Genomic DNA, 21,773 nt, shown 5'->3' with positions numbered 1-21,773 from the left:
ATTGTATCTCCTCTTATCTGATCAGTGTAGTCAGATTGTTTCACCTGATAGGGCAGTGCAGATAGTGTTTTCATCATCCAGATTCTACAGGCTAGTATGGTATGTTGTTTTCATGCTACATTGTTACCATTAGAAATGCCTTGCCTATTCCTTCCATTTGTTTGTGCTAGTCATCATGCATATTGTGCTTTCTTGTCGTACTGCATTCCTATAATTCATTTATTTATAATGATTTTTTAAACTTTATTTCAGGTTCATTACCTTAGCTCCATTCTGTTCAGCCTGCCATCACAGATTCTAATGCATCTACTTTTCAACTCTTATTTTCTCTCTCTTTTTTAAACAAGGCGGTGGAACCCATCCGCTTTTGGTTCCGTATGACACACTGACTGCTAAAGAGAAAGCTCGAGACAGAGAGAAAGCTTACGAATTGCTCAAATTCTTGCAAATGCATGGCTATGCTGTAACAAGGTAAGTTGTTACGCAAGATGTATTGAATGAGGCAACATAAATGTGCCAATTAACTTGGTCAGATGATTTTACAAAACTCAGACATGCAAATGAAATTTGTCTCATTGTGCCTTTTAATTCAAAAAGTAGCCCTAATAACATTTCTGAGACTAATCAAAGAATTTTACACTATTGAAGGATGCCATTCAGCTCTTCATGTCTGTATCAGCTCCTGAAAGAGCTACCCAATTTCCGGTCCTATCTCCGTAGTGTTCTAAATTCATCACTTGCAAATATATAAAACGTTTGATGCTGTAGCAATTGAGCTACCTGAGTTCCAGGCTAATGAATCAGTCCTTAATACACCCCATAAAGCCATGGCAGTGATGAATAGCTGGGCCAGGAATGAAGACAGGTAGTTGCAGAACATCATTATGCCAGTTGTTGGACTGGTTCCCGGGCTCCATCACTCCCTAGAGCCATTTTCTCCTGGACGTGATGGCAGGACTGCTTTATTCCTTATTTTCACAGGTTAACTGGAATTTTCTAGCCAACCTGCAGGTTACTGGAGGTATTAAGGAATGGCCTACTGCATGGAGCAGAGAGTGTATTTGTATGTGTGGTTGTTGGAGACAGGTGGGATTGGTAGCTGGCCAACATTCCAGGTCAATTTGGGATCAACCGTGTCACTGTTTCCAAGCTTTCAACCCCCATTTGAGCCTGGTAATGTGTTCCTGAAGCTGAAGGAAGAATGCCCCACCAGGTGAGGAATCAGACTTGTATTATCTGTTTTTGACCACCACGAGTGCCCTTAGACCTCAAAATTGTTGCAGTCCATACACACACATGGTTTACCATACTGAATTCCTTATTGATACAGATTTTAGCACACAATGAATGCCAGCTGGAAGGAGACTAGGCATACAGTGATAGATACCTGAACTTAACGATTGTTAGATAGAATCCAGGTATATACTTTTCTAGTGAGAGTTCATTCCAACCCTTATATCATAGAAGTACAACCTAATGAATGCATGTTCCCATTATACGCACATATACAACCAATCAAGTTCACACCCAGTTATCTTTAATCGACATATAATCATCACTTGTTCCCAAATCCATTCATCCTCAGGCAACCCTGTCGGAGCTGACTAGATAGCAACAGTCAGCAACACACTGATTTAATGCTATTTGTGTCTTTTTGAGCTCAACATTCCAATCAATGTCTTTAACTTCACTCGGCAATAGTAGAATCTCCAGTTGTATTGTTTGAAAGGATGTTTATTGGTTGCTTTCTTCTGCGGCTGCAGCACATTTTTAGTCTTCTGCAGTTTCAAGTTGCAGTCATCTATCAGAGTTGACATGGTGTGTACTGACTAAGCTTTTGCACCTCTATACAAACCATTGGTCTCAGAATTGGACAACCTAGCTAGAATACTCCCCATGCAGAGTGGACTGGTGATGGTTTCAGTTTATCTATGACTTGATGTCTTACTGCCTACTAACTCTTCAGAAACGTTCCTTGAATAAATTACGGTTACAAATATGTAGGCGGAGTGTGCTCATTATCTGATTACTTTCCTGCTACTTTGTTTGCCTGCAGTCCTGGCTTTTAACCATGTGCCTACAGAGTTAATTAAAGGGGGTCTTGTGATATAGTGATAGTGTTCCAACATCTGGACCAGAAGATCTTTGTTCAAGTCCTACCTCAGGTTGTGATGAGTATATTACATTCAGACAAGCTGATTTTTTTTTTAAATGCACAGTTGCCCCAAGATGTTACTGTTTTGTTTTCAGACCTTCGTAAATCTGTTACCTGAGAGCATGGCTGTGTTTTGGCTTATGAAAGCTGAAATGAAACACAGGAGTAAGGTATCTTTGTAAGCAGTTGTCACTTTTTAAATGTATTCAGTGTAAAAGATGGTCTTGTGACACTATGATGGTGTTTTTACCTCTGAACCAGAATGTTCAACTTTGACCTGCTGCAGGTTGATTTAAACAGTACAGGGGTCATGCAATGTGGTGGTAGTGTCTCTACTTCTGGACCAGAAAGCCCATCGTTAAGTTCCACCTCAGGAAGTGCTGGCCAGGAATCTGTGTCATAAACAATCTGAATAGGTCATAACATTTTCCAGCTTTGAAAACCCAATCTTTAAAAATGGCTGATTCTCCAAGATTTGGGAGTGGGGGGTGATGATGATAGAATTGGGAGTTGGCTGGATAACCCAGGAAGAACCTAAGAGTCTGCCCAACTTACCAAGGTGGCCTGGGCAGAAAACCTGGCTGGGGCTTTTGGCACTGTTCAAAGTTTAATTTCAAGTCCTGTTCCCACACTTAATTTTCCATGCAACCTATGCCCTTGTGCATTCACCCATGGCCCCTTGTGTACCTTATGCCTATCTGCCCATCCTCCAAGACCATTGATAGTCATGTGTCAATCTACCCATAGCTCCTCTTATATTTCATAGATCCTGAATCATTTAACATGTCCCTTCAGACCCTGTGCCAAATCAGTGTAACTCTTTGCCTCTTCCTGCCTATGCAACCTCGCCTAAAATCCAGCATGAGTATAATTTAGGTGGCATTATGACAGAGTTAAATTATCAGTCTATTGCTGAAGTCACTATTGAATAGTGTAAACACTGATAAAAAAAAGATATACAGAAAAAAATACATAGAAATTACTTCAACTAATCCCTTATGAAAGCAACCATTTTACTGAAGTATCCAATTTCTTATATAATGATTCCATCTGATATTATTATTGGACACCTGAGAACCCAAACTGAAATTGGACTTAATCGATTGTATTTTGTGTGATTTTAATGTGGCAGTCTCTAACTGAAGTTTACTGTCTAAAGGAAGTTAAGATAGAATAAACCAAACAGTGTATATATAAAACACATTTAACGGTTTTGACACACGGTAAAATACAATTCCATTAATATCCCATAGCAGTACTCGAATGCCCTTTTCTGTCCCTCATAGCATTTGACTTAGCTGTGACTTCAGTATCCAGTTACAAAAATCTGATAGGCTCTTCCTTGATTAGTTAGATAACTGTGCTTACCATCTCTCAGTTTTACATAACTTTTACAGGAGTTTAATTAATCACTTATGGTCTGGAACTTTTAAACTAAACTCCTTACATGGCGTTAACCGATTTTTAACAATTCTAAACTATCTTCTTCATTTGTCAGGAGCAACTGTGTCATGCATTCAGCTTCAGCAAAAGAAAACTGACAAAACTGCCCCAAAGCAAAATAAACTAAAACATTTTTCTTCAAATAATGGGTATTTCTTCCTAAGATTTAAAAAAACTACAGAAATTTCCATCAGAAAATATAGTATGTTGCATAATTTATTCACTTGTAAATGCTTCCCATGTAAACAAAGATGCATTTGTTCTTTTGAGGTTACCTTCCTCTGATAGTTTTAACAGAAGTCACCATAGCTACAGAAATATTTACAATTTAATCATTAAACCTCTTCAGACATGTAGAAACCCTGGATGCCAAAATAAATTTGTATATAAATCTACATCAAAAAAATTACACTTAAGTGCTTAATCCCTTATGTAAGCAAATATTTCAAATCACTAAGCAGTTGGAAGTATCTATCAATAGGCACCCCATTGTGGAACTGACAGATTTGAATTTTGGTCTCACAGCACATATCCTGTATCCTTTAATGTGAATCAACACTTAGCCTTTATAGCCTTTATAGATTATAGCCTTTATAGGTCCGCATTTTTTGACAGTTTCTTGGCAACATTGCCATTCCCAATTAATTTAGTGCACGTTTTCTGCAAAAACATGCTTTTTTCACAATCCCAAAGGTGCCTTGGCTTCATCTGGAGTCAGATTCAAACCAGATACTTCTCTCCAAAAAGGGAGAATTCACCACATTCCACCAGCCCTCACCCTTCACGACCCCCTCTTTCACTTCCACTTACCTTCACAGACTCCCCACACTGCACCTAAGCCAACCCATGCTGGGCCTGCACCCACCCATCCAGCACGCCCCCCCCCCCGCTCCTGCAACTGGTTGAGGAAACCACTCATATTCATAAATGCACATTTGATCACTTCTTGATAGGTGTTGACATTCCTTGACACACCACCACTTGTTGAAGGTGGTTCTCAACCATCTTGTCAAGGCAATAATTGCATACTGTCTAGAAGTGCATATACCTCATATAAACAATTTATTTTAAAAATAAAAGTTAAACCAGTAGCAGAGAACAGCCATTATCACTTACATGAGAGACGGTCCATTGGTCACAGATGAAATAAAGGAAGCAGTGAAGGCTAAAAAATGATATCATGGCACTATCTGGCCAGTTCATCCCAGGACAAATGATAGCTGGTAAAAAGCAGCTAGGAAGAAAATCACTCTGTCGGACTGTTAAAGTACAGATTTGAGATAGCCCAGGGAATTCCTTATGAACTCAACCTGTAAGCCCCTCTCATGGTTTGTCCTGGAGATCGTACTCGTTGGTGGTCGAGAATAAAAAGAAACTCTTATAGTTTAGTGGAGGAATTTGGACTGATCAATTGTGTTAAAGATCATGGAGAGATTGGAAAGGATAGGAATAAATAATGTTAATGTTGCTTATGGTGGGATATGTTTTAAACAGGCAGAGGTGATTGGCAAATTGGATTGTTATGATTTATTCAAGGATATTGGAGGACAATAGGGAAGATCAAAAATAGGTAGTGGAGTAGTTTAATGTTTTATTTTGAGACATATTGGCTCTCAGAAGGTCTTGTGGAGCAGCAGGTATCATTCTTAACTCCAAGCTAGAAGTTCTGGGTTCAAGACTCCCTCCAGGCGAAGACTGGATAGTGAAGCAAAGTGCATTTGTAACACAGCTAATCATTTTGAGTAATAACCTGCAAATCCTTCGTCTACACAGCAACGGCAGGAGGTATTCCTGATCAGCTAGCTGATTGAAAGAAATTGGAGTCTCTTCCATCATCATTCACTACTGTAGACCATAACTTGCATGGGAAAATGTATATGGGAGAGCTGCAGAATATCCTGATAAAAGAGCAGGAGGGAATGGACTCCTGTTGGAACAAGAGGGAGAGGCAGATGATTAAAGAGTCTCTCTTCTGATACAAAGAAATCAATAGTTTTGAAGTAATTTCATTGCATTAGCTGTTGATGTTTTTAATGTATTCAAAGTAACATGGTTGTTAAACTCTTTTATAGAGGGTTGAAGGACATGGAACTGGACACATCCTCCATTGAGAAGAGATTTGCCTACGGTTTTCTGAAGAAATTGTTGCAGTGGTTGGACATAGCTCAAGAATTTGTTGCACATATAGGTATAACTGGTGAAGTAACTTAGTTGATACTCATGATTTAATGTGTTAAAGATGTATTAGCATTAATAGATATATATTCAGACCACAGCGGCATGGGGCGGCACAGTGGTTCAGTGGTTAGCACTGCTGCCTCACAGCACCAGGGTCCCAAGTTCGATTCCAGCCACGGGCAACTGTCTGTGTGGAGTTTGCACATTCTCCCCGTGTCTGCGTGGGTTTCCTCCCACAGTCCAAAGATGTGCAGGTCAGGTGAATTGGCCATGCTAAATTGCCCGTAGTCAGAAGGAAATGGGTCTGGATGGGTTACTCTTCGGTAGGTCGGTGTGGACTTGTTGGGCCGAAGGGCCTGTTTCCACGCTGTAGAGAATCTAATCTAACCTGGAAATCATGGGGGAAGCTAGCCTAATAGCAACTATTGATTGTCATAAAACCTGCCTGATTCACTAATTCCTTTTAGAGAACAAAATCTGCTGCCCCTCTGTAGTCAGGCCTGAGTGTTCTCATATACTAGTTGCTAAAGGTTCAGATATAGCAGGTGATACTGCAGGCAAATGGTATGTTGGCCTTCCTAGTGAGAGGATTTGACTTCGGGAGCAGGGATGTTGCACTGCAACTATACAAAGACCTGGTGACACTACTTCTTGAATATTGTGTGCAGTTTCGACTCTTTATCTGAGGAAGAATGTTCTTGCTATAGACGTAGTGCTACTGAGGTCTACCAAACTGATTCCTGGTTTGGCCAGACTGATGTATGAGGAGAGATTGAATCAATTAGGATTATATTTTCTAGGGTTCAGAAAAGTGAAGGGGGGGGGTTCTCCTACAAACCTGTAAAATTCTAACAGGACCAGATAGGATAAGATGTAGGAAAAAAAAATGTCCTGATTATGGGGGAGCCCAAAACACAGGATCGCAGTCTAAAAATAAGGGGTAAACCATTTAGGACTGAGATGAGGGGAAATTTCTACACCCAGACAGTGATGAGCCTGTAGAATTTGCTACCACAGAAAGCAGACCAATGTCTGAAACATTGTATGATTTTAAAAAGGAGTTGGATATCGCTCTTGGGGCAAAAGAGATCAAAAGATATGAGGAAAAAGCAAAAACAGGCTATTGAGTTTGATAATCATCCATGATCATCTTGAACAGCATAGCAGAGGCAAAGGGTCAAATGGCCTGTTGCTTCTATTTCCTCTGCTGCTATGTATAGAGAGTAAACATTGGCGGCACGGTGGCACAGTGGTTAGCACTGCTGACTCACAGCGCCAGAGACCTGGGTTCAATTCCTGCCTCAGGCGACTGACTGTGTGGAGTTTGCACGTTCTCCCCGTGTCTGCGTGGGTTTCCTCCGGGTGCTCCGGTTTCCTCCCACAGTCCAAAGATGTGCAGGTCAGGTGAATTGGCCATGCTGAATTGCCCATAGTGTTAGGTAAGGGGTAAATGTAGGGGTGTGGGTGGGTTGCGCTTCGGCGGGTCGGTGTGGACTTGTTGGGCCGAAGGGCCTGTTTCCACACTGTAAAGTAATCTAATCTAATTAGCAAGGGTTGATTAGCATGAATGGCAGTTTATATAGTGTAGCTCTTGTACGTGTATTTTTATATCACATGAGAAAAGATTGGTACAAATGATATTATGAAAAGCAGATATAAAAGCTTGATGGTACTTGGTTAGTGACTTGAATTCGGTCTTTGGTATCCTGGAGATAATGATGTCATTCAACAATAATGAAAATGTACAAGGTTGTCATATCTACTGGGCAACCTGAAATAAGTTGGGACAATTGATATTTGAGCACTGAATGTATTTTTTGGGTCATAATTGTCAAAAGTGCTTCACCCCAATGTTATCTCTTTGTTCAACAATGCAGAGGCTGTTGTAAGCAGTGGAAGAGTTGAGAAATCACCCCATGAGCAGGAAATCAAATTCTTTGCAAAGGTAAAAATATGGGCTTCACTCAGCTAAGAGATAATTCCAGTGGCAATAGAGTAAATGTCAGGAATACGTTGTATTTGTATAATAAGAATTGAACTGGATGTGTTGTGAAGTAAAAAGATATTTCATTAGATTATCAACTATGTCTTACAGTTGGACAAGATAAACCGTTTCTAGTATTCAAACCAGTCACACCAGATCAGATTGATCCTACAGAATTATTCCAGCTTAACTGGGATCTACCTGTAATTTTCTGTGTGTGGAAGACCTCAAAGTTATGATGTAACCTTAATATTTATAATTACTTTATAGGGGAGATTGTTGCATTAGTGATATTATCACTGGCATTTAACTGTCAATCACTATTGGCTGCTGTAATCTCAATGGCAACAGTTCTACCAATTAGATTCCACTTGCTACCTAGTCAACATTCTCCTTTGGTACAGTGTAAGTGTTGGTTTTCCCCCTTATGTTAGTATATTTGAGAATTACCCTGATGAGGGCAAGAAGAAAACATCAAACAAAATGCATTATTTTACTGTTCTTTTTAAGAATAGGCTAGGATACACAGCCTTGCAAGAGAAGTGACCTGATTTAAAATAATAGAGAATTGATTTTTGGTTTAGAAAACTTGAGATTGAAAGTTTTTAGGACATTTCAGAAGAGACCTGACTGGGTCAGCTGCAAATTTAGTTTTCTCTCCCTACAAAAGTATAGGAAAGTGGGGGGAAAGCACAGTCATCTCAATAGAAAAGTTTAGGTTGTGAAGCCCTCCGATCAGGAGTGTTTGGTTAGAAGCCTACAGGGTTTCAAAAACTGACAAACGTCAGTGTTCATGTAAGAAGACTTCACAGTTCATAGAGCAGAAACTAGGATCTGACTTGTGCAGTAGTACCATCATTGGAATCCTAATATAGTTCAGGTTGATGTTTTAACAGTCCAGCTTCCACGTTCCCTGACTTTGTCCAGACCGGTCCTTTCATAAAGACTGCATGCTGCTGACCTAGAACACAATAGGTTTTCTTGTCCATGTCTGACATATCAAAATCAAATGAAGCAGTTAGATAAATCTGTTAGGTGAAAGTGACAAAGGTGAAAGTGAAAAAGTGAAAGTTAGATAAATCTGTTGCCTACTGTGAAGAGGATTCTGCAAACTCAGTTTCAGACAGAGAAATAAGGCTCCGCTATGATGACCTTGCTACGCATGTTGCGATTTGCATTGTTAGAATAATGGCAGGTCAGAAGCAGGAGAAAAACAGCTATGAGCAAGAATTATTAATGAAATCTGATGTAATTTCTAGCTAGATAGTAGATTCCGTCCCAGGTGGAAACATTAGACTAATGTCAGTAGATGTAACTTAGAGTTTAATGATCAACACTGTTATTGTTCACAAAATGATTTTGTCTAAACTTGTTTTATTGCAAATAACGAGGTGCCTAAAATTAACAGAAATGATTGCATTGTAACTGAGTGACTATTTTCAGACATTTTACCATCAAATATCATGCATGATGATTATATTTGTTTGCTGTATTGTATGTTGTTATAGAAAACAATGTATGCCTTTATCGGCTATCTGGAAGTATATTGAATAATACATTGATTAGTGAACTAATTGCTTAGCTTATTAAAATGACATTTCCATATTAAAACTCTTAAATCTCTAATGCATTCATTTTTGTTCCTCAGATTTTACTCCCTTTGATAAATCAATACTTCAAGAATCATTGCTTATACTTCCTTTCTACCCCAGCTCAACTCTTGGGCAGTGGAGGACATTCCTCAAACAAAGAGAAGGAGATGATAGCCAGGTCTGTGCTCTGGGTTATGATGTACATTGGACAAGAGTATGATAAACCATGAATATAGTGGCTTATTGTTTGAAACGTCCTTTCTGAATGCATTTGCTTTATAGTTACCTTCAGTGACCAGGATGATTTCAATAATATCTGTGGTTGCTGTAAATACTGCATTGCATTTCACAGCATTAGCAAACAGAATCGGTCACTGGTAATGCTTGCTTTAACAAGTGTTGATCATTTAAACTGGCAAGTACCCTCAATGCTTTCAGTCTCCCCAGATAAAAGCATAGAACTCTGGAGAAACTGAGTACATCTAATGGAGAGATAGAGTTAATGTTTTAAGTCCAGTATGATGTTTCTTCAGAATCTCGCCAGATGTTTGCCACATTGTTTCCAAAGATTAGCAGCGCAACATTTGAAAAATTGGGAGCAGACAAAATATTTCACTGCAATGCTGCCAGATTTCCAACTTAAATATTCAAGTATCATATTGATACTGGACTCCAAATTAAAACTACAAGCTTAGTGCTGGTTTAAAGTTTAACCCACTTTACATTGCTGCTTTGGTTACAGTATAAATGCAGCCTAAAATAAAATCATGGCTGATTTTAAAAAAGTTATTTACCAATTAATTTGACCCATATGCTGAACACTTTCACAGTTTTAGATAGTCAGCTACATCCTCCTCAGCAAAACCTTCACTAATTGCAGTCCACTTGTCAAATTGTTCTATTTGAGACTTGCTTTTCTTGTGATTCCGTCCTGATGAGAACAAGATTAAAAGCTTCAATAGCATTTTAGTGAACCTTGAGCTACATATTTTGACTTTATAAATGAGCGTTGGTTACATGTTGGTCATTAATCTTCCAGCAGGGATTGTATCATGCATATGAAATATTTGGAGTATATTTTGTCCACCATGATTCCATCCTATCCCATCACTCGACAAAACAAATCAATTCGCTTCAAACTGTAATTTTGAGGTGGTAATCTCAAGGGATTCGAAATGTAATTATCCATTAGTGGAGGGTACTTTCATGGTTTGACATCATTTGAACATGTTGATCAGAGTCCTGTCTCGTAATGACTCCTAGCTATCCATTGTTCTCCACTTAGTGAAAGATTTTTGTGTCCTTTTATTAACATGATGTACTTCGGAATTAGAGGGATGTGTTGCGGTCTGATTCTATTCACGGCAATTTATATGCAGAAGGACCTCTGTAGATATCCCAAAATGAATAACTGAATTCACAGTCCTCCTTATGACAACTGCCATCTCAAACATTCCAACAATCCAAACCGTGGATGACATTTTATGGTACTATTCAGTATCTGAAATGCTGTAGAGCACCAATAATCCTGTCACAGTCTCCTTGTTGCTTTACTTCCCCTTTACCTGTAGTTCTCTGTACAGCAATCTGGATTTACCTTCAGTTAACCTTCCATGAGGAAACAATTAAAAGTGAAATCGTGAACATTTTTGTAATTTCCTTACAATTAGCACAGAAATTTCTGCTAACCCTCATTCCATCCTTCCTCACGTCTCCTGCCACCCTCATCCTAAACCTTTGATGGATCCCATTCTATCAATATTACAATAATTTGCAATAATATAAGTGCATTATCCACCGCTTGCTTGAGGAAGCCATCAAGTTAATCAGTGAAGAAACCAGGCAGCCTGAGGCTCAGTGAAGCAAAGTCCTTCCTCTTAATCTGAACAAGTAATAGTTATTAAGCTGATTGGCGTACCATGGTGTATGGGCTTCTGCTGGGATTAAAGCTTAGTGGGCATGTGCCAAAGCTTTAGAATAAGTTCTGAGCTGTAGATCGAAAGAACATTCAGAAAAGGTTCACTCACCTGATTCCTGGGATGTAGAACTTAGGTTGTGGGGAAAGGTTGAGCAGATTGAGTATAAACCGAATGGAGTTTAGAAGAATGTAGTTTTATTGAAACACAATAAGATCCTGAGGAACATGACAAACTGGATGCTGAGAGGATGTCCCCATTGTGGAGGAGTCCAAAATTAGAAGACATTGTTTATAAATTAGGATTCTGTCATTTAAGTCTGAGATGTGGAGGCTTTCTCTTCCTCAGAGAACAGTGGTTGGATCATTAAATAAGTTCAAGGCTGAGTGAGATAGATGTTTGATCAACAAGAGTGTCAAGGGTTATGAAGGGTGAACAGGTAGATGCAGTTACGGTCACAATCTGATGAGAAGCATGAGGAACCATTTGGCCTGTTCCTGCTCCAGCTTCTTGTGATGATATCTTGGGAAGGAGAGAACTGTGATTTTGTGTCAAATTCCATTCAACTTTCTCATGGTGCAAACCTGCAGTCAAAGATTTTCAAGGTAATTGTTCTCATCTTCTGAGCTTGATAAAGTTCCACCTAAATTCTGTAACTCAGGTTAAGAGCATGACTGATAATATAGGAAGTACAAAAGTGAATGATATAATCATTTAGAAATCAGAAGAATACAAGCTCTGGACATGTAAAAAGAAACAAAAATTAGATGCTGAAACATAAGGTAGAGATCAATACATAAAATGCTCAGCAGCCAAATAAGTTTTCTCTTGACAGTTTCCAATTCAGAGATCAGAGAAGGCAAGTTCCAAACTTATTGAAAAACCGAAAGAACTGCAGATGCTGTAAATCAGAAATTCTAACATTTTAGGTCGAGTGACTCTTCCTCAGAACTAGTTCAGGAAGGGCCACTCAACCCGAAATGTTAACTCTGATTTCTCCCCACGGATCTGCTGACCCTTTCCAGCAGATTTCTGGTTTGGTCTCTGATTTACAGCTTCGGTAGTTCTTTACATTTCTATTCTTTTCCCAGCCTCATGACTATCCAGTTCAGTTTGTTCTCGCCCTTACAATGTTGATCTATTTCATCAGGGTAAATTGTGCCACCTTCATGCTTACTAATGTTGGCCAAATGTCTCCAAAGAATACAGTTTCATCAGGGTTTCAACTTGTAATCCCTTCTCCTTGATGTATTCCTCCAAGAATGGGAAACCCAAAATCAGCCAAGCCATTTCAACTCAGTACTAAGTTCTTAAACACCTTATTTTGGTTGTAGCAAGAACTATAACCTACCAAATGTAAGTAAATAATGGAGAAGACATTTTGAAACAGTTCCACCTCACAAAAACATTGTTTGATGGACAGCTGTTTCTCTAAGATTAGTTTTCCTTTGATTAGTTAACCTACACAAGGTAAGGAGGGCTCAAATGCTTGCAGTTCAGCTGTTGATAATTTTAATGTCTGACACATTTATAGAACTGTCGTAAAAGCAATTTTTAAAACAGTGTTCTGGATGTATGACATTTTAAGAAGTTTTTTCATATATGTCATTGGTACTCTGCAGTTTTTTGGTTTTGTACAGGGTGTTTATTAGTTGAATGGGCTTAGGTTGATATAAGGACATGGGTAAAACCTTTTTAACTTGCTTTTAAAATGGTTTCTTCATCCAGACACCTCAGAGGGACCATGAATCATGACTCCTTAAAAGGCTGGCCTGACTCCACAAAAATTAAGTTACTTGCACCTTTATCCTGTGCTGATTTTAAAAAAAAATGGGGTGCTGGGAATCCCAGGAACCAGGACCCAACTATCAGCTTCAAAGGTCATCAGAATCTTTCTGACTCATGAAAATTTCTAATGAAAACATTCCTGATGAAGGGCTTATGCCCGAAACTTCAATTCCCCTGCTCCTCGGATGCTGCCTGACCCGCTGTGCTTTTCCAGCGCCACACGTTTCGGCTCCTGAAAATTTTGCCCCCATTTAAAACTTTGCATTTCAATTTGAAATATCCCTTAACATCTTTCTTTAAAGTTGGTAATCAAAGATTGCAGCTTACTATTTGTGAATTTTGCCACTTGTGCCAGCATTATTTTGTGCTATCAGGGCTTTTTCAGTACAAATGAAAAAGAACAAAAGAATTAGGAGCAGGATAAGGCATTCAGCTCTGGAAGCCAACTGCACCATTTGGTGATATAGGACCAGAAATTGCTGGGAGAGCTGTCATTGTAAATTATTGTGCTCTAAAGTAATGCAAGAGGACAAGAAACAAAAAATTCAAACAAGTTTTATGAAGCATTTGTTATAAGGCTGATTGACTTCTAGCATGACCTGGGCTGATAAATGATGTAATGTTGGTATTAAAGAAGTAATTTTGCCCACTTACTAGAGATTTTGAAACTTACAAGTAAAGGAAAATGCACCTTTCTAGCAAGCTACACATATATGGTGCACAATTTAGACCAACCTAGTCTAATCTACTTCAGGCTTCTCTCATTGTTACTTCCTCTCTCTCAATAATTACTGGTGCCAGTTCTCATACCTTCTCACTTCTGTTCTTCCTGATTTGTTTCCCTGTTTCTCTACTTCAGTATCTTCTGCAAACTCGCAGCCTTGATCAGACATAGAGTCTCCCTCTTTGGTAAGCAGCATGGAGTGTTGGAGCATAGTGTTTGTCACTTTCTGAAGCTTGTACTGTCCAGTCACGCTGTTGTTCTGTCTGTAGCTTGGATTTGTTTTCTTTCTATATAAACCTTTCCTCCAACGAAACAACAATTTGAAATCCAGTGTTTAGAATAAGTACTGCAGTTGTTCTTCATCTTTATTCCCTTCAGTATGTTTTAACTGGTATTATGTTGGTCTTTTAATTCAGCTTCTGAGAGGCCACCTTTCAATTTTTAAGCCTTGAAATTGTAAAGGTAATCCAAGAGCAAATTCTTTGACTCAATTTTATCAAATTTAAAGATCAGCATAGGAAAAAAAGCTTTTGTTTCACTCAAAAGCTCTCCAGAAGAAGGTGGTGAACTTCATCTCAGTTTCTTGTGCCATACCTTTTTGTTTCTTGTGCTCTTTCAGGTGATTAGATAGAATTAATTTATACAAATATTCTACCTTTAGTATATTTGTGTATCTTTATGTGCTTATACTGTAGTATGTCACTTGACTGTTTCAAGTGTGTCACAACAGCTTGAAGTGAAATGTGATGAGATTAAAAAATTAGTTGTTCAATAAAAATGTTGTTTCTAACAAAGCAAGCAAATTATTACACACAAACTGGAACAACTTGGGTAAATTAATCATTTCAATTGCCTGTGAGTGTCTGTTTATAAATATCTGTATGCGTAACATTTTTTAAAAAATGAATTTTGAGACTGGGAACGCAATTCATGTTCCATGTATCCTTCAGAACTATATATTATAAGGTAAAAATGGGTGACTATAAAAGCACTCAATTTGTTCTTCTGCTCTCAACTAGAAAATATAGTCTGCATTTCATCGTGTTGAATAGGAAGCAATCTTATTTAATTGTGATAATATCCACAGCAGCTCATTGTTAACAGTAAATCTGTTTCTAAGTTTTGTTGGAATTTATGAATATATATAATGTGGTTATTAGAAAAAAATCATCTTCTGTTTGCAAATAACTTTTTGATTCTTATAACTGAGGTTAATATCTTTGGGTGGTTGCTCAAATCTAGCATTAGTTCAAAATAATTGATTGCTTCATTTTGGGAAGGTCCTAGCTGATAACAGTCCTATTTCATCTGAGTTTCATGAGTAAGTTTGTCATCAGCAAGGTACACTTGTATGAATCTCCTCTCCTTCAGTTCATGACAGTCCAGATGGTCATACCTTTCCATTTTTTAAAAACTGGTCGATCAACCCAATTCTCTGTATGGCCATTATGGGAAAACACTTCAGTGTCTCCAAACCATTCACATTTTCCCTTTTTAGCCACCTCATGCACGAACTCAAAGATCTCTTACTCCTTTTCTGCCCAACAGACAAACTGACCTCTTCCTGAGAGTGATTTATTTCTTCTCCTCACCATGATTTTCTGCATTTCTCTCTTTGTTGTTGATTTTCTTTGTCTGCATGTGTGCTCTGATCATCTTCATTTTTCAGCTCCTCCAGTTGCAGCTCTCTTTTCTCCATGCCTGCCACATGACTGCTTTCTTAGCTGCTTTCCTGTTTGACATGGCTTCCTGGTCAAGGGTTACTAAGTGGACTAATCTTTCTTATTATCCAAGATTATTATAGTTTATACCTTTATAAATGATGCAAGCTCTTAAATGCTCTTTTCAAAATGTGTAACCTTTAAAGCTTCTTTTAAAATAACTACAGTAACAAATCTCTTAGTGTACTTCATTCTCAATTGAAATTTTTCTCTCCTTCCCATTGCTAACTTCAAGAATATTACCATATGTGCCTTTTTTTTAAAAAAAGAAGAAACAATTATATATTTATGACATTGCCCTATCGCTAGTGTTGTAACACAGGCGAACAAAAAAGCAAACCTGTGCACAATGAGCTCCAGTAAATAGCAACAAGAGAAAGTTCAGATTACCAGTTTTGGTAATGTTTATTGACACTAAATATTATTAGAAAACTTTTTCATACAAGGCTATGAGACATTTTCCATCTATCTGAGTAGACAGGAAGGGCTTTGCTTAACTTTCTTTTTGTGAGAGCAATATTTGCTTGAAAATCCCAAATTTCCACTGCATGTGCAATTTTGATACAAAAGTTATTGCTATAACAGTAGCCTGGAACAACTTGGAACAAAACTGTTTAACTGTTCTTATTTCTGAAACAGGTACTGATGCTTCTGCAGTTATAAACTGTTTGCATATTTTGGGAAGATCTTTAGATGCCAGGTAAGTCCATTTTTTCAATCCTTAACACTCTAGATTTAAATTGTGCCTTGGGTATTCTTGACAAACCTCTTTATATGATCTGACACCCAGCTCTGTCAGCAATTAATTTTTGTTTGTTAGTCTTGTATTATTTTCTCTCATTTTTACTTTCTTCCCATTCAAAGGTATTGATTTCCAAGTGGGGATATGACTGTCTGGGCATCATCACCCTTTCAATTATACTGCACTGGCAGCATTATTCAGCATAGCCATTCACCAACAAGCATTTATAAAGATTTCTTGTCTTGTTATAAATTTTCAAGCTTTGACATATGTGTGTTTCTACTTGTTAACAGGACTGTAATGAAATCTGGACCTGAAATAGTGAAAGCAGGCCTGCGGTCATTTTTTGAAGGAGCCTCCGAAGATATTGAGAAAACTGTGGAGAATCTGAAGCTTGGCAAAGTCTCTCAAAGTCGAACACAAGTGAAAGGAGTTGCTCAGAATGTCAATTACACCACTGTGGCTCTTTTGCCTGTACTTACCTCATTGTTTGATCACTTGGCACAGCATCAGTTTGGAGATGATATCATATGTAGGTATTAAAAAGGGTCAAAAGAAACAGCATTCCTGCCAGCTATGCACCGTGTATTTTACATATTAATCAATAATGAGGTTCTTTATAAATATGTTTAATATCTATTACCGGCATGTGCTTCCAGCAATTTTTTAAAAAATTGACGAATTCTTCTATTCACATTTATAATGGAAAACCTTTTAAACTTGTCTCACTGTAATTACACCCTCCTGTCAACAATCTTTACTGGCAAGTGAATGACATTTCAAGCATTTCAGTTAGAAGCAAAAGTTTGGCCCTTCAAACCTTTTTTGTCATCCAATATTTGATCAGTTGGTGTTTTAAATTCACCATTCTTATCCGCCCTTGATAAAACTTGGTTGCCCTTCCTGACAGGAATCTATCTACCTCCACCTTAAAAATCTTCAATGCCCCATCTTCACCACCACCTGAAACAATTTTCTCATCTGTGATCCCTAATTTCAATTTCCAACTTCAGACTTGTCTGCAACAGCAATCAAAATTTTCACATCCATCATGTCTGGTCTTTCCTTGTAAGACAATGTTCTCATTCCAGGTATCAATCGAGTAAACCACCTCTGAAATGCCTCCAGTCCAATTAGATCCTTCCTTAAATAAGACCAAAACAGTGTGCAGTTATCTTGATACATATTACATGATATATTTATTTCAGTAGTTTCCATTATCAAAGTAAGGAAAGAAACTTAGAGAGGAAATATAAAAGAGAAGACAGAATGTGTGACCATGAAATGAAGACTGAATAGCATTGGCAAGCTTAGGACAGTTCTCTCCAGTCTCCAACCCTGTTTCACTTGGAATCCCACACCTGGATTTGACTTCTTGTATAATGTCACAGGAGATCAACTAGTTGAGTTTATAAACTTTGTAATTGGGTCAATAGTGGCGAAACAGACAAAAGTTGCACTGCAACCAGAAATCTTCATTCTTGTCTTGCAATTTATGGTTAAATTTAAATAGACATGTACTTTTCAAGGAAGAATCCACATTTACAGATTTTTGTCAAATAAATATGAACCATGCTATCACAGCTTAATCAGATTTGTGTAATGCAGCTAAATTTGTTCTCTATTCACAGCACTGCTAACAACTAAATAGTAAAACCGCAGAGGTTCTCGTAAATATTTCCATAGGCTTGATCCTATAAGCAGCAAATTAGCTCAAATTCAGTCCAGAGTCTGTGCTTAAATGAGCTGAACTGGCTGCAAGATTAATCTGTGTTGAGCTAGATCATGAAGGAAATAATTGGCTAGGAATGCTGCTGCTGGTAGTTATTGATCCTTATTTGTTTGCTGAGGATAGTACAGGACTTTGTTCTAATTCTTCCCTTGTCTTTCTCTCCTTCCCACGTGATTGAAAAGCAGCATGATTTAAAACATTGACACAAACATGAATGATAACTGAAACATGGTTAACTTTAGAGGATGCTGCTACCTGCTGTTATCAGTTGCTAGGTTTTAGCATTGGTGCCCTCAGTTTTCAATGCAGTAAAGCAATGGCATTATCAAAAGGGCATTCTGCTGATCTCCATAAAGTGAGTGAAAGACAGAATGGTTCCTGCTTATAAGGAAGTCATTCAGACCATAAGTCAACGATGGCTGTATGCAAGAGCAACTCAACTGGTCCCACTCCCTTGCTTTCTCTGTAATCCTGCAAATATTTTCTCTAAACATTTAACTATTACCCTTTTGAAAGCCACAACTGAATTTTCTTCCACCATGCAATCATTTAGCAAATGTCAGATACCAACCATTTGCTACTTAAGTATGTTTTTCTCCTTGTATTGCCTTTGGTTCTTCCTGTCATTCACCTTCATACCAAGTCCTCTGGCTTTCAACCCTTCTTCAAAAGTACCCTGACCAGAACTCTCATGATTTTTTAGCACCTTTCTGAAATCTCCTCCAACCCTTCCCTCGGGAGAACAAGTGCAGTTTCTTCAATCTGTAGATATAACCAAATTGTGTCATTCCTAAAACTGTTCTCTCAAATCTTTTCTGCACCCCTCCAAAAGCTGTCCTTCCCAAATGTAGCAGTCAAGATCAACTGAAGTGCTCCCAGTTGAGGTCAAAATTTATCAGTTTGTCAAAATTTCCTTGTCGTTGTACACCATGCTACTGTTCATGTCACACCCAGGTCACAAATGTCTTTGTAACTATCTCAATCTGATCTTGTCACTTCACTGATTTCTACCCCAGGTTTCTCTGTTCCTGGAACCAGTAGGTCATACCACCACTCCTCACTCTCATTCTTCATACCAAAGTTCTGCAGTGAATTTCATCTGCTTAGTGTCTTCCTATTCAACCAGGCTGTTTATGTCCTCTAATTGCCTATCATTATTAGCAACAGTGAAGTTATAGTAATAGAGTAGTTTCATTTGTTCCTCAGAGACTTGACTAGCTCATCTTGTTGAATTCTTGTTGGAGTGCCGATCAACAAACTAAAAGAACCATCAGATTGAACTAGACAGGAAAGGGAAAATGGAAACATCAATGTGCTGGTGAGGGGCAGTGGGAGGGAGAAGTTTCTAGAGGATGGTGAGATTAGAAGTGTGAGATTAAAATACATTCATATCATTTTTGGATTAATATTAAGTTTAGATTTTAAAATCACAGCATTCCAATGTTGTTTACTTTTGTGAAAGAGGTTTTTTTTAAAAAAAGAAGCTGAGTCAGACTGTCCTTCCTGACCTAATCCTGTAAGAACCCCCGGTGTGGTAGTGGGGTAGTTTAAGACAGGTGAAATAAGTATTGAAGACTCTTGTTTTCAAATTACAGTAATCAAGGATTGATTTTTGGTTTAGGAAACCCAGAAATTAAGAGTTTTTTGGAATATTTGGAGGAGATCTGGGTATTCTAAAATGTTTTCAAACTGCATTTTGTATCTAGAAAGTTTTTATAATTTTCTGTTCTCCTGTTAAAGAAGCTGTTTAGCCTTGTGTGACTGTTTCAGCGAACAGCCAGTTGGTTCATTCAAATTTTAAAATATATACATGGTTTGTCAAGTCAGATTTCATTCTGGGGTCTGACTTGTCCAGTATTACCATGGTGGCTCAGTGGTTAGCCCTGCTGTCTAACAGCACTAGGGACCCAGGTTCGATTCCAGCCTCCGGTGACTGTCTGTGCGGAGTTTGCAAATTCTCCCTGTGTCTGCGTGGGTTTCTTCTGGGTGTTTTGGTTTCCTCCCACAATCACAAAGATGTGCAGTTTAGGTGAATTGGCCAGTATAAATTGCCCATAGTGTTCAGGGATGTGTAGGTTAGGTGCGTTAGTCAGAGGTAAATATAGGATAATAGGGTAGGGGAATGGGTCTGGGTGGATTACTCTTCGGAGGTTCAGTGTGGACTTGAAGGGCCTGTTCCCACACTGTAGGGATTCTATGATTGTACCATCAACTCGGACCTTGACAGTTTATTCACTTAGCTGCACTGTCTGTGTATTCCCATCCCAAAACCTCCACTGATATGTATACTGTTTATGCAGCAATGATGATACTAAAATAAATGTAGTAGCCAGTGCTATGGAGATTTGGGGTTAGATTTATGTACAGCTTAATTGTAGGTGTGGTATTCAAGCAACATTGAAGGCCTGTTCTTTGCTGCTAACTATTACTTCAAGTGAAATCAGAGGACTAAATTCATTTTGCTCCATCAGTTTACCATCTAGATGATGAAGTTGGAAACCTCTCACTTGTTAATTAAGTTAGGTTGATAATGGTCTCCTGTAAATCAGTCACTGTCATTGTCTCACTGGTATGAATCGTTGTCTCATTCATTTTATATTGAACCACTTATACTTGTGCCCCAATAAAAGTTTTGTGCTAATGTTTTTGGGTAATTTTTCTTATTTTTCAGTGGATGACGTTCAAGTCTCTTGCTATCGAATCTTGTCCAGTATTTATTCTCTTGGAACCACAAAGAACCCTTATGTGGAAAGGTACTCAAATTGATATGTCAAATCTGACTGTTAGTTTACCAAGAAGGAACCGGGAAAAGCAGTTAGGCCGCATCTGTTGGCCATTTTTAAAAGAACAACCAATGCCTAGTTCCCATAGTTTCTCAATTTCTTTTCCTTCCACTACACGGGGAAATTTGTAAGATATCCACTTCATTGATCTCCTTTGGCTGCAACTACAAAAATTATTTCCCTGTTAATGAAAAATTGACTCGGTTTCACTAACTCATTCTTAGATTTCCAAATTTTAATTTGCCTCAATAAGAACTTTTGACGATTTTCTATCAGGAATAATTTTCCCCAATCAATGTTTAGCAGTTTCCTTAGCAGTATTGAAAATTTGGAGTTTAGTTGTCTGATTTTCTGGATCACTTGGAACTTTAGACAGTGGACAGGCAGGTGTAGGGAAGGCAAATGGTTCAATGACTTTCATTGCAACGGGATTTGAAATCATATGTCTGTCTTCAGTTTTATGGAGCTTTGTTGAGATCGCACCTGCCATAAAGAAAGGATTAGGGGGCGGCACGATGGCTCAATGGTTAGCACTGCAGCCTCACAGCAACAGGGACCCAGGTTCGATTCCAGCCTCGGGCAACAGTCCCTGTGTCTGCGTGGGTTTCCTCCGGGTGCTCCAGTTTCCTCCCACAATCCAATGATGTGCAGGTCAGGTGAATTGGCCGTGCTAAATTGCTCATAATGTTAGGTGCGTTAGTCAGAGAGAAATGGATCTGGGTGGGTTACTCTTCAGAGTGTCGATGTGGACTGGTTGGCCCAAAGGGCCTGTTTCCACACTGTAGGGAATCTAACCTAAAAAAAACTTACTTGGCATAGAGGGAGTATAACCAAGGTTCACTCAGCTAATATTGGGGATGGCAGGACTGTCCTTAAGGAGCGATTGGTTTGACTTGACCTGTATTCATCAGTTAAGAAGAATTTGAAGGGTTCTGATTGAAACATGTAAAATTCCTATAGGGCTGGATATACCAGATGCTGGGAGGATGTTTTCCTGGCTGGGGAGTCTAGAATC

The 21,773-nt window shown here is 38.5% G+C and overlaps 1 protein-coding gene across 12 annotated transcripts in view; it reads left to right on the top strand.

The window, feature by feature from the left end:
- LOC140454477 (ryanodine receptor 1-like) overlaps positions 1-21,773 on the top strand; it is a 400,334-nt gene that overhangs the window by 243,976 nt on the left and 134,585 nt on the right. For all 12 annotated transcript variants that reach the window (XM_072549257.1, XM_072549253.1, XM_072549254.1 and 9 more), the window contains 8 exons: positions 348-471; positions 5,671-5,786; positions 7,654-7,721; positions 9,409-9,530; positions 13,916-13,965; positions 16,141-16,201; positions 16,537-16,775; positions 20,647-20,728. In XM_072549257.1, coding sequence (XP_072405358.1) covers positions 348-471; positions 5,671-5,786; positions 7,654-7,721; positions 9,409-9,530; positions 13,916-13,965; positions 16,141-16,201; positions 16,537-16,775; positions 20,647-20,728 — 862 coding nt within the window. The remainder of the gene's footprint in view (positions 1-347; positions 472-5,670; positions 5,787-7,653; positions 7,722-9,408; positions 9,531-13,915; positions 13,966-16,140; positions 16,202-16,536; positions 16,776-20,646; positions 20,729-21,773) is intronic.

This window comes from Chiloscyllium punctatum, chromosome 29 (genome assembly GCF_047496795.1).
Source record: "Chiloscyllium punctatum isolate Juve2018m chromosome 29, sChiPun1.3, whole genome shotgun sequence".
Taxonomy (NCBI): Eukaryota; Metazoa; Chordata; class Chondrichthyes; order Orectolobiformes; family Hemiscylliidae; genus Chiloscyllium; species Chiloscyllium punctatum.
This window is presented reverse-complemented; position numbering and strand designations above follow the sequence as displayed.